Source organism: Aythya marila (assembly GCF_965140915.1).
Source record: "Aythya marila genome assembly, chromosome: 4".
NCBI lineage: Eukaryota > Metazoa > Chordata > Aves > Anseriformes > Anatidae > Aythya > Aythya marila.
The window spans coordinates 7,159,432-7,172,549 of NC_139045.1; the positions used below are offsets into that span (position 1 = coordinate 7,159,432).

General features: G+C 41.2%; 1 protein-coding gene across 2 annotated transcripts in view; it reads left to right on the plus strand.

Moving 5' to 3' along the window:
• The window catches only part of PPP3CA (protein phosphatase 3 catalytic subunit alpha), a 192,831-nt gene that overhangs the window by 67,826 nt on the left and 111,887 nt on the right, over window positions 1-13,118 (plus strand). For both annotated transcript variants that reach the window (XM_082759507.1, XM_082759508.1), the window contains exon 2: window positions 11,076-11,276. In XM_082759507.1, coding sequence (XP_082615633.1) covers window positions 11,076-11,276 — 201 coding nt within the window. The remainder of the gene's footprint in view (window positions 1-11,075; window positions 11,277-13,118) is intronic.

Here is a 13,118-nt window from a genome sequence, read left to right on the forward strand (position 1 = left end):
GGTTTAAGTTCAGCTTCTTCTCTGCCTGGGGGCTGCGCCTGCCTTGGCTGCAGCACCACGGTTCCTCTCTCCCCAGGTCCCTCTCTCTCTTGTAGCTTTGCCGACTTGGTGAGCACATTGGGAGTCCCCTTCTGCTGTGCTGATCTCTCCCAGGACATCCCTCATGCGGCCACGTGCCTAGTGCATGCCTGCAGGATGCAGAAGCGAGCACCCCGGTGCTGAGGTCTCTGGATGTAGTCATCGGCAAGTGAAGATTAAATTGCTTGTACATGACAGAGCTGGGAGTGAAGCACACGTCTCCTCCTCTCTCATAGCCTAATAAAGCTGCTTTTTCAAACTCGAACGCTCTGCTTAAGAACAGGATGTTTCAGCGAGTATCAGCAAAATGATAAGTTTAGACAGATTTATTTTTAGCCAACACGTTTATTAGATAGCGATTGAGATTTGAAGGGGAGATACGGTTTACGAAAATATAAAAGCATCTTTAGGACAAAGAAGGAGGATTTGGCTTATATATCCTTTTAAATACAGGACTAGAGGCTTATACCGAGGGCTTTGAAACTGTCTCTGTTTCTGCCACGTGTAAAACACGGCTGAACAACAGTTTAAAAAACAACAAAAAAACCACCCTTTTTTATTTACATCCTGCATGTGTTTTCCCAAGATTTTTTTTTAAACTAAAAGCAGCTTTTTCAGCAGTCCAGGTTAGCTGATGGAAATAAATATGGATGCCGAGAGGTGCTACTTTGGAGACGATTCCAGGGGAAAATTTCCGTGTTGACACGCGGTGGTGTAACTGCCAGTAGAGCCGAGCCATGAAAACAGAACAAAAATACCAGGGCTGATTCATGGCCACATTACTTCAGATTAGTGCCAGCGTAACTCGATTTGGTTGGGTAAGTTTTATTTAGACATCTAGAGCAGGCTGAACCCTGTTTCAAAGCTCGCAGTATGATCTGCTAAGGCTGGATTAGAAAGCCCATTTGTTTAATGGAATTACAGCGGCATAACACGGTGATGAATGTGGTCCATAATCTTCAGCGCTGATCTATGTGAACTGCAGCAACATCACAAGAAAATTCGTTCTCAAGTATGTTGAAGGAAGAAGAAGGAGTTGTTGGGAATTGGTTCATACAATATATTGGAATAGTTTCAATTCTTTTTGTCAGGAGTGAAAGGCACCATTGTTTACAGGGCCAGTACACAGGATTTGTGTGCCCTTTGCATTCTTCTTGTACCCTTTCTGAAAATGCTGCGCCAAATGCCCTTAGTGAAGGTTCTCGTAGGTCTTGAATACACTTTCAAGTGGGGGTATTAGTTTGAGCTAGCAAGCAGTATCTCGGCTATCAGGCAAGACGGAACAAATTGTGTTGAGTGGGTGCTGAGTTGATTAAAGCCCGGTTCCAGGAGAAGCCAGTCATTTGAACTGCATTTGAGTATTCAAAGCATCTGCCAGTATGAGTCCATATAGATACACTTTTATGCTGATTTAAAATCTGTCAAAGGCAAAAAATGCTACTAAAGCAAAGCCATTTGGGACTGAATAAATAAATAATCCATCAACTGCAGTGTCCAACTACTTCTTAAGGTTAATTTGGCTCTTGGTGCACTTAGGCCAGGCACGTATCTATGGTTGTGTTGTAAGCCTTTACTCTTTATACAGCTTTGGCCTTGTCTGACTGATTTGGAAAGTGCTGTTGTAGATCTACTTTCTGCATTTCTTGTGACCAGCAAAATAATAAAGCATATTGCCATTTATGAATCAACATGATTTTTTTTATTTAGTTCACATAGTTCAGACATTAATGTTATAATGTTCTTCATGTCCTGAAAGTTAGTGGCTTAGGTAAGGTGTGCTGCTTTTTCTTCATTTTATTCTTTTTTTTTTTTCTTTTCCCCTGAAGGTTTTGAGGAGAGGAGGGTGGATAAATCAAAATTTGAACAATTCAAACATGCTGCTTGAGGGTGGCATTGGTCAGCACCAGCGGCGTACAGCCTGGAAGAAGCAGTCAGTAAAACACCAAGATCTGTTAGTGTTCCTATCCCAGTGTCTTTGTTCTGTTGGCTGCAGGCTCTTTGGGCAGTGTGTTGATTGCTAGATGCCAAAACATCCTAAATTTGAACTGTGAAAACATGAAGGTACATTTTTTTTAGGGATTACTTTGCAAGGATAGCAGGAAATTCTGTTTCCTCTGCTTGGTAAATAGATTAATGATTTTTATGTAAGCTACTGTCTTGTGTTCCAGAAGTGACTTCTGTAGTATGATGATTAACCAAAGCAACTTCTGTAATAAAAGATTTAACCATAAGTGTTTTAACTTCTTCATCTTTCTAAGACCCTTTTTAATGACTTTATGGACTAATGTGGGATAATGCACAGTGGTCAGTGTTTGCATGCTGAAACTTCCCTGTAGTTGAGTCTTGTCCTGATAGAGCAACTTTGGAAAGGAAAAGATTTGTGCTTTTTTTCCCCTTTGCATGGCTCACAGCAGGCTTTCACCTGAACTAAGCTGATTTCTGGCCCGACTTGGTTATGGTACCTCATGGTGCCTGAAAGCTGTGAGAGGTACTGGACTAAGATTTTGGTTTCTAGGTGAGGAATTGTCAGCAGTGCTTCTTTCTTCTATATGTGTTGCCAGTTACGAGACTGAGATTTATTAGTGTCTGTGGACTGAAATTGGTTGAACAAGAAATTCAGAGCAGAACGGTTCCATAATCTGTGTTGATACCTGTAGGTTATTCAGGTCCAAGGATTTATATTTTTTTCCTGATATATTTAAATAATTTCAGTTATTACCCACATGTGATTGCTTCTTAATTGCTTCCAATTGGGAACAATAGTTGAGTCTTACCATGGAAGAGAAGTTATCCATCACTCAAGTATCTTGGGGGATGGAGGAGTACGCCTGATTCCTTATCTGAGTCTTGGAAGATCTTTGGTATTTTCCATTGTTACAGGGCTTTTTTTCCTCTGACTTTGTTTTCTCCAAATGAATTGTTCCTGTAAAGGAATTTAAACTGTGGATAATGATTGTTCTCTGTTCCAAAAGCTAATAAAAACAAAGCTCAACAGTATGCAGTTGGAGGCCTATGGAAAAACTTGGGTGTAACACACAAAGTAGAAAAACAAACTTTGCTGATGAGGCCAGGAAGCTACAATCACATTTTCCAGTTTTAGCTGTATGTTTTGGTCCTAATTGGAAAGGTTTCCTGTAAAACTTAATTTTTCCTCTCTCTTTTACTTTGTAGTTGTTTTTTATCCATAAACTGTGGAGACGAGGGAACACTGAATGTCAAAAATATTCATGTATGATCGTGAACATAGGGAAAGGATGTATTTTTATAATATTTTACAGGAACACATGTTGTTTTGTGCTCAGTAAGGCTGTTAGGATTTGTTTGTTTATTCCAACAGTTGGCCAAAAGATACTTTGGGAAGGCTGTTGCTAAATAACCGCATACCCTACAATTTTATATTTCAAACAAACCTAGTTCTTTGACTTTTGAAACTTTCCTTTAAGGCAGCTTTTAAAAAGTGTACCTCTTTCCCTTCCCCTTTTCAATGTGTACTTTTTCCTAGGTTCCCAGTTTGTTCTGTGTGATGTGTATGTTGCCTGTACATGTCTTTCTGTGCCTTTTTGGATTTTTTTCTTGAGAAAATGAATTTATTTTTTTTTATTGCTGATTGATAATGATTGTGGAGGCAAGATTTGAGTTAGATTTGGCTTGTAATTATTCCAGTCTAAAAACTCCTTCGCTTCAACTAGCAGTAATGAAAATTTATACTCGTTACTGATATGAAGAGTGTTCGGAGCAGTTGGGATGGATACATGTCAATCACTTCATCAGACTAAAATCAAACAACCAAAGCGATTTTCTGTGTTTACCCAGGTCTTGGTATGTTTTATTACTCTTGATTGGAGCTCTGAGTAAGAAATATGTGTCACTGCTCTAACCTCTTTAAAGAACCCCTATATCTGAACTCGTCTATATGGCTCTTAAGGTTTCTCTCATTGAATATGAAGTATACCCAGTCCTGTACTGTTGGGTGGTTCTGTTTTGTTTTTAATGACTATTTCTTTGTGGTGGCTTCAAGTGGAATAGCTACTTACAGTTGTTCTTAAGTAAGAGGAGTTTTTATGAGGAGTTTATGAAGGCATTGGTTATTTTGGCTTTATTCTTCTAAAGAATTGAGGACAAGGGTTGCTATGTACTTGGCTTATTGTTAGGTCTGGAAGAGGCCAATAATTTGATGAGAAGACCAGACTGAGTCTTGAAATGGTGGAAAGGGGTATCACTGATATTTAATCCTCTTGCCTGATAGCTATGAGAATGGGTAACTTTAATGGAAAGACTGACAGTAATTCAGATTTGAAGCTGCTGAAAATAATCTCTTAGCTGAGCCAAATAATTCAACAGAAATGACAGAGTTTCAGCCCTGTTCTGTGGGTTCCAAGCTAACGGGGACTTCTGTGGTGTCCTTTCTGTCCGCTGTGTCAGAAATATGCTTGCAGAAGGGGCCATTTTTTCTTATTCAAATAATTGAGACAGGATTATCCTGTCCAAAATGTAGCCCCATCGTTGAGAGGTGACAAAACAGTCCAGTTCCTGCTTTGCAGCTGGTGGGATGTGACTTTCTCCTGTAAAGTAGCAAGGGTTAGGTGTTATGGTGCGAGAATCGGTCATTCCTCTGCAAGCTTGAGGGTCATATCCTGCAAAAGTGCTTTGCATGAAGGATTGTCTTCCTATATGTATCACAGAGCTGTGCTACATGAGGACTGCTTGTGGTGTGCTCAGGCAGGTTGGCTTAAGTAGGGCATTGCAAGTGAGGGGTGAGGAGGGTGATGTGTACTGGCTAGGGATGGATGGAGGAGCTTGCACTGCCCCTGTTACTGTGGCCAGGGCTTCCAGTTCATCCTCTTTACAGGACGTACAACGTGGCCTTTTGGCTCCTGAGCTCACATGTAGCTGCCAACCTCAGGGTGAGAAGTTGCCCAAGCAGTGGAAGTGAAGGAACCGCCGGTGATCTGGTTCAGGGATCAATCTTCTGCAAAAGCGCAATTATTCCAGGTGAAACTGGTCATTTAATTCAGAAAAGCAGGTAGAGAAAGTGCACAACTCAGCATTTTAATTAGGTGGCCACTTCAAGAGTCTTAACATCTGGAAAAATCTTTGCACTAGGTTGAGGATGGTGCATGGTGGACTTAGGCCTTCCTTTTACAAACACCTTCCCAGCACAGCCTCCATCCAGGGCTGCTGTGTGCTCTAGTTGTGATTGAAATGTCAAAATGTATTAAAAATAGCGAGCTAATTTCTCAGAGCTGTAATACTTGATGAAGTGTCTTGGCTAGTTATTTCTTTATTTATTTTTTTCTTAACCTGCAGTTATTGAGAAATGTTGCTAGCACAACTCATCTCTTTCTGTTCTGTGCAGCAACTTCCGTGCCAACCCGTAGCACCTTTTGGTGATGATATAAATGACTAAAATTGGTTAACCTCTTCGACAACAATAAAGCAGCCCTGCTGTGGTGGGCTTCGTACATGTGCTATGTTAAAAGGACTACGAGTTGACAACTTTTAACACAACTGACTGCCCGCTCTACTGGTAGCGGTTAATTTGGGGCTGCAGGTATTATCTCCTCTTCTCAAGTGCCTTGCTTTCCATGCTGCCAAATGAGGCAGCTGTTGAATGTATCTGTCAAAGGAGCTCTCTTCTTTCTATTTTTCTTGTATGTTCAGTCTATGTGGGCTTGACTGGGGAATGACCCTTCTGTCTGCTTCCTGATTTGGTTTGCAGATGCTGTTACTCTGAGGTGACTTCACGTAGCAGCACCTTCTTTTTGACGGACTGTTTCTTGATGGGTTATTGACTAGCTTGCCCCTGGTAACAGGCAGCTTTCTGTGAAGTAGCATGCCTTGTTCTCTGGGAGATTGATCTAATTACATCTTTAAACAAATACATCTGTGCCGAGCGCTTCCAACTATGCTGCAAGAACTTCTTGGCCATGGGAAAATTGATGCTGAATTTCTGTAGATAATTTGTAATCCTCATAGTTTATTTTATACTGTAGATACATTTTCCAGACTTCAGTTTCTGCCGTTTTCACCATATTGGCAATTATTTAGTTTAGTCAAACTTTTTTTTGTGAAAATCTGATGAACGTGTTTAGTAAAATAAAGAAGTAGTCCTCAGGTACATAATGTCTTAAAACAGCACATTAGAGTTTGATCTTTTGGAGATGTGTTGCTAATTCCAGTAATGTTTCAGAGTCTGTCACTGGATAACTTGTATGTGGAGACAAAAACATCAGCCATCTCTATGCTGCCTGAGGAAATCTGTAGAAAGGGAGGTTTGTTGTACGCACTTTCTATACGTGTCAGCATTAAAAGAGATTTTGGCAGTGCTTTTTTCCCCTCTCCCTGCTTTGGTGAGCTCTGTGCTGCCTGGGAGGCTTCGCTCTGTTCCTCTAGCAGCTCTCAGTGACAGTGACTCATTCTCTAGCTCCTATCTGTCACCTGAAGTAAGTCGTGGAGAAAAATATTTATTTCATTCTTGCCCTTTTGGTTCATAGAAACCTTGTAAGCCAAAAATTCATGGGTAAATGTATAAGAACGTAGACAATCAGCTCAGAAAATGTTAAAAATAGGTCAAAAAGTTGATCTGTCTGCTGCTTTGTGTATTGGCCAAGCATGATCATGCATAGTGTATGTGAAATGGGGGTAGACTTTCAAAGTCAGCCTGAAAAAAGTATTTAGGTCGCTATTGAAAATGTTCCTGTCTTTTGAAAACACGATTTTGTTGGAGTTTCTGAGGTGGCAGGGAGCAATTGCATGTATCTGGGTCCAAGGATTATGAATAAGTAGATGGGAGCGGGGTGGGGAAAGCTGCAGCGACCCTTTTGTGAGCTGTTCTTCTGCGTGTGGAGGAAGCATCGACCTGTTCACGAACCCGTGCTGTCACCACTGCTGCTGTGCCAATGTTTCTTGAAGTGCAGAATTGCAAATTGCCATCAAACAAAGGCAATGCATTGTAATACCGAGATGATGGTAGGCACTGGTGTGTTGCCCATACAAATGAAGAAGAAAGCATTTACTTATTTCCCATAGAAGTCCCTCATTTTCTAGACATTACAGACATAGGGCATTAGTTGTACAAAATTACAGGACAAGTTTGTTACAGAGGGGAGATAAAATGCAAGGAACTTGGATATTGATGAAAGATAGTTTTTCTTACGGGCAGCCTCCTCAGAGGGTATTAATACAGTGTACAGCTTCATTTTGAAATGAATAATATATAAACAAAATAATGCATTCTTTGCTGCATGCTTGTATTTTATTTATGTGTGCGCACATGTTCAACACTAATTAAGCACAGCTCTTTATGGTTTATTTATTTGTTCTGGAGAGGCTGCTTAATATTTGAGAGAAGCAGTAACAATGTGTCTGACCTTTCCCGTGGCTGTGTTATCAGTGAGATGGGTTCTGCAGGAGCCTGCAAGAACAGGAAAATAGCAGGTTGATCTTTTTCTCCATTTGCTGGAACACGTTCAGGAGACCTGAAAGCGCAAGAAAAACAACTACCACCACCACCAAAAAAAAAACAATGAATGGCTCAATAGTTTTCTTGTGTTTCCAGGTCTCGAGAGGATGCTACTGGCACGGTGAGGTAAAGGGTTAAAAATCTGTTTTGTTGCTTTTTCCTGTGGTCTGCGTTTTATTACCACATCCCGGTGATAGTATTTCATATGGCGAGCAGTTTTTCTTCTTTAATGCCAATACCAGGAAACAAATGGCGTGCCTTTAAAAGGTTTCAAACAACTATAAATGGAGGTAGCGACCAGGCCTTACGTTTTCCAGAGTATGGATAGCGTGCATGACTTTTGTCTAGTGTTCCTGTGGGATTTGTCATCAAACTTCTTCAAAACGTATTTGCTATATGCACACATGTTTTATGGCCTCTCCCTTTCCCTCATCTGAGGTCGCATCCCCATCTTTGTGCAGCAGAGACCCCACCTCTCGTTACAGAAGCACCCACTGGGGCAGTGCCAGCAGCTCTAAGCAGCCATCGCCTCCTTGGGCTCTTCTCCAGGGCTCCTCCAGCAAAGCCTTCACCAGCCACCCAGTCCTGGCTCTGCTCTCCCTGCCTCTGCCTCCAGCTTTTTTCCTCTACTGCACAGAGGCTGCTGCAGTATTTTTCCTCGCCTCTAGATAATCACAGGATCTAGCAGAGAATTCTTCAAGTACCAGAACATTTTGTTTCACAAAGAGATCAAAACTTAGGTCTTTTTACCAAAAAAAAAAAAAAAAAAAGAAAAAGAGGGGAAAAAGGTTGCAACTGATTCTTTTTTTTTTTTTTTTTTTTTTTGGTCTTAGCTACATACTCTTCCCTATTGTGCATGCTGTGTGCACAGTTGCTGTCTGGTTAGGCTCTCAGTTTTATTTCTGACAAATACAAAACCACTGGGAGGGAAATAGTTATTTGTCGCTTGCACTAATATCACCGGTTTAAGGAAAAGTAGAAAAAGCAAGCAGGTATGGAGAAGCTGATAGATGCCTGTGTGTTTGGATGGTAACGCTGTACAAAGCAATGGAAACAAAATGTTTGTTATATTTATAAGAGGATTGTGATTGATCTTGGCATTTGTTGGCGATTCCAGTAATGAACTCTGTTTAACTGATTTCCACATGAACATGACCATTTCTTATGTTGTTCTGTGGAAGCGCTGTATGTGTATATACAAAATTAATATTCTCATAATGGAAGATGCAATTTGTGCTCTATTCAGTCGCTCATGTTTGTGCTAATTAATCATTAATCATCCGCTGTTGGAACAGTATCTTTTTTTCTTTAATTAGCCACTGGTACATGTTTGTTAGAAATCTGCCTGCAGAGCTCTTCCAGTGCTGCAGTGCGGGCCATATTTTTCTGTTAATCAGTAGGTAGTGTCTTCTAGCTTCCTTTGTTTGTATGCTTGCTTGCTTGTTTGTTTTGCTCTTTATAAATGTAAAAATCTCCTCGTGGCATGCATTTGTGTATGGCGGTTACCTACAGGTAGCAATATGCTGCGTAGGTTTTTATACTGCGATCCCTTAGGGGAAGTAGGGAGGCTGCTATCTTGCAAGGAATGCAAGTAAATGGTAGTGCTTCTTCCAGCCATGTGGACTGGAGATAAGCAATGACTTTCTCCTCTTCTTCCCCCATTCAGGAAGGATGAAGGATTATTATAACTAGCTTGCCTTTTATTTAAGTTCTCCAGAAGGACGATAAAGATGTGGAGAACTGCTGAGTTCTCCCTCACCTTCATTTATGTCACAATTATTTGTTTGTTGTTTTTTTTTTTGTCTGTGTTGTATAACGAATTGTTAATAGCTTGTGTAGATCGTTGACTTGCTTTTGAGGAATTGAGGCCTACTGTGGAGATACCTGAAAGAGACACAAAGCACAAAACCTCCTGATTTTTGTGAGTGTTGTGGGCTATGCTTAACCACAGTAGTTGCAAAAAGCAAAATGAGGTTTTGGTCTTTACCAGTTTAACTCTAATTACAGAAGTAGAAGTCAAAGCATGAACTAATCTAAAGCAGTTTAGGAGTTTTTGTAGGTTGAGTGAGAAAACTGTAATGGATCTGGGGAAGGCCCTTCTGAAACCAAGGGCTGCGTTTCAACTTCCTTGTTCACTGCACACATGAGGTGAGGTGGGGCCTGGGGCTTGACAGCACTTCACCTCTTCCCAATTTTGTTCCCTTTTCAGTCTGGTCTCCAGTTTCAGTGAATTTCATAGACCCGTATTCATTAGTCCACATCAGAGTATTTTAGTGCATGAACTACTGGGGTCAGGGCAGCAAAAGGTCAAGCCAAAAAAGAGAAAGTGTTTTCTGAAGACGTATGTGTTCCAAGTATCAGTGGAAAACAACTGCACGAAATGCAATTGTTTATTATCTGCTCCGCTGCTTCTGGTAGAAGTTCTTGGGTCAGGCTTTAAATGATGTGCGTGATCTGTGGGCTGCTTCCAGCGCACAGGGATCGTGAAATGTGAAGAAAATGGAAACCAACAGACATATGGGTCTGCTGTGTGTCATTTCTCACAGCGTAGCGGAGATCCCAGGAAGAGGCTCAGCAGGGGACAAAGGCCCTTGGCAGGGCCCAGGTTGCTGAGGGGATGCAGGGCCCAGGTCAGCCCTGTGGCTGCCTCTCCCCTCTCAGAGCTCCCTGTAATCTGAGTGTCCTGCAGCCGTGGCAGGGAGCAGTGCAATTACCCTGAGGCCTGCAGGGCCTAATGCTGCTCCGACTGAGCCGTGAGGGAAAGGGGGTGAGGCTGGGATAACGCTCCGGCCTCATCCTGGCAGCCGACAGCATCGCCTCGGAGCCTTCTTGCTCCAGCTGGCTTCGGGAGAGGGAAGGCATGAGGGTCTGAAGTTTGCTCCGAGCCCTGCCGTGACGGCAGTCGCTGCCATGTTGCTAGGGCAACCTGCTGATTTATGGATTTATTTTAAACCCCAGACCGATGCAGCTTTTGCTGGAGTGGTCAGCTTTGCGTGCAGGTGTGCTTTGGTGGTGGTAGAAGGTATCTTGTGGAAATGATCTGGAGAAGACATCTCCTACCTCCTCCCAAGTCATTAGAGAGAGCGCTGTCTTGGAGTTCAGCATTTTAATTGGAGTGTATCTGTGTGTGTCTGTGCACAGAAATTAAATATAACACCGGTTTGTGTATTCATGTCGATGCTTTGCAGTGCTACCAGAGCGCTGGAAGCTTCACTGCCTTCTATGCCTGAAATTGCCATGCCTTTTTTGTTTTGTTTGCACATATCTATCTGTAAATGTGGCGTAAGTCTTCCTTTCAATTTTGTTATGAACACAAAACAGTTACTCTCACATGCGTGGATAACTCAGCCTGCAGAATACATATGCTTCAGTGATACCTTCCTTTATGTACACTTTAACCCCCAAGATATAAGAGGCAGTAGGAAATTCATTCCAGTACTGTTCAGCAGCAGAGATGACTTTTTTTGAAACGTGTCATGATTAGTAATAGAGGCTTTACTGTAAAAACTGATGACACTTTTTTTTCTTCGTGCAGCTGTCCCGTTCCCTCCAAGTCACCGGCTCACAGCTAAGGAAGTGTTTGATAATGATGGAAAACCCCGGGTGGATATCTTAAAGGCACACCTTATGAAAGAAGGGAGACTGGAAGAAAGCGTTGCTTTGAGAATAATAACAGAGGGAGCTTCAATTCTTCGTCAGGAAAAAAATTTGCTGGACATAGATGCACCAGTCACAGGTTAGTATGGAGTTACGATGGTTGTTGTTTTGGGACATGTTAAATAATATGTTAGTGGATGCAGCTTCCGAAGGAGGTGAAAGGAAGCTTGAAAAGAACTTACTCTCTTCAATTCTTTATACTCTTTGTCTCTTACCACTAAGATAATGGAGGCCATCAAGAAGCTTGTAAGAGAGGAAATGATCATATCTGCAGAACTCCCTCTGTTTCTAAGTCAGACAATGTTTTTAGCCTATATGAGATGATTCGAAGAACTTTCTTAAACTTGAAAAAGGTCCCTGGCCTTTTGCACCAGGAATTAATCCAAAAAAAGGTTATAGATGTCCTTTACCATAATAGCGCTATTCAGACATACACAGTTTGGCTCTGAAGGAATGATGGTGGTACAGTAAATGGAAATCTTAATTAAAAGTTGAGGAAAATAATGAGTACAGCAGAAAGGAAAAAAAATTAACAGAATCCCAGTTTGTGTTGCCTGGGGAATTAATGAATTGTGCTGGCTGCAGAACCCATTCTGCCCTTGACTATCAAATACTACCACCCACTCATTAATCCTCAGGAAATGCCTTATATTTTGAATTTCCTTCTCTAATTGTCTTCTGCCTCGACTACATTCTGAACGTTTGAATGCATTTGCTTGCTCTAATGTGCCTCCTCCCCTGTTTTGTTGCTGTTATCAGATATTAATGCATTTTTGGCATGAGATCTACCTGTGGCATAGAAAGTTAGTTGTGGGACAAAAGACAACTAATTTTAGTCAGCTTAAACTGTGAAACCAAACCTGGTTTAAAAAGGCAAATCTTTTTGTCACTTCTTTTGTTCCTGGGAAGGCCCACTCACTTCCCCAGGCAAACAAACAAAAAATCAAAGACATATTTTCTCCTATTCTTTCTAACCTAGAAGAGTTACCAGTATTTATTGTCTTGTACTGGTAGCATTCACAAAAAAAAAAATACATAGAAATAGAAAGCCCTCGTTTTCAGGAAAACTCTTCTTCTCACCAAAGAGCATAGTGTCTGGACTAGAATGATGCAGAAGTTATTAAAGCCTGTAATTTTTAAAATGACATCCAAATAAGGGATTCTGGGCTGACCTGGAGAGGTAATGTATATCATCTCTTATGTAATAATTAGCTTGTCACGCTGCCTTACAATTCTGATGGAAAAGATGTCAATCATAGTGCAGCTCAGGGATGAATAAAGGGAATAGGATGAATAAAAGGATCCCCTGAGTAGACTGAGAATAGTGTTCAACAGACATTTTCTTTGAAGGGAGAATACAGGCTGTTCAGGATGTTAAATGGAAGAAGTTGTGGAGAGGCAGTACCATTGTCCCTAACTGAGTGGCAGACGTGCAGAAATTCTGCCTGCTGTTCTGTGGAATATTTCATCTACTGAGAGACAGAGACTGTGGGATAGGTCTGCTGTGTCCCGACTGATTTCCATAAGTTCATACTTAAAAAAAAAAAAAAAAAAAAAAAAAAAAAAAAAAGAACATTAATTTTATTGTTTCTTAAATCCTTTTGAAGGTGTGTGGCTTGTTTTGAATTGTGTTTTGGCGATTAATCTCCTGAAGGTTACCCGATTGTATATCACTGGTGTAATTTAAGTCTTTGATTCTTTTTTCAGTTTAGCCTATGTCTTGCTTTGTTCTTGCTTTTGAAATTATTCTTCTGCGATGATTGTGGTACTGCAGCATTCTTCAGGGTAGCTGATAGGTATTCTCTTTTAAGCTAGCGTAGGAAGGCTGGACTCCTAATGCTTGTTAGTGGGGTAGCTGAGAAGTGCTAATGTTCTGTATGAACAAACATGAAAGCCGGAGTTGTGAAAGTGATCATCAAAA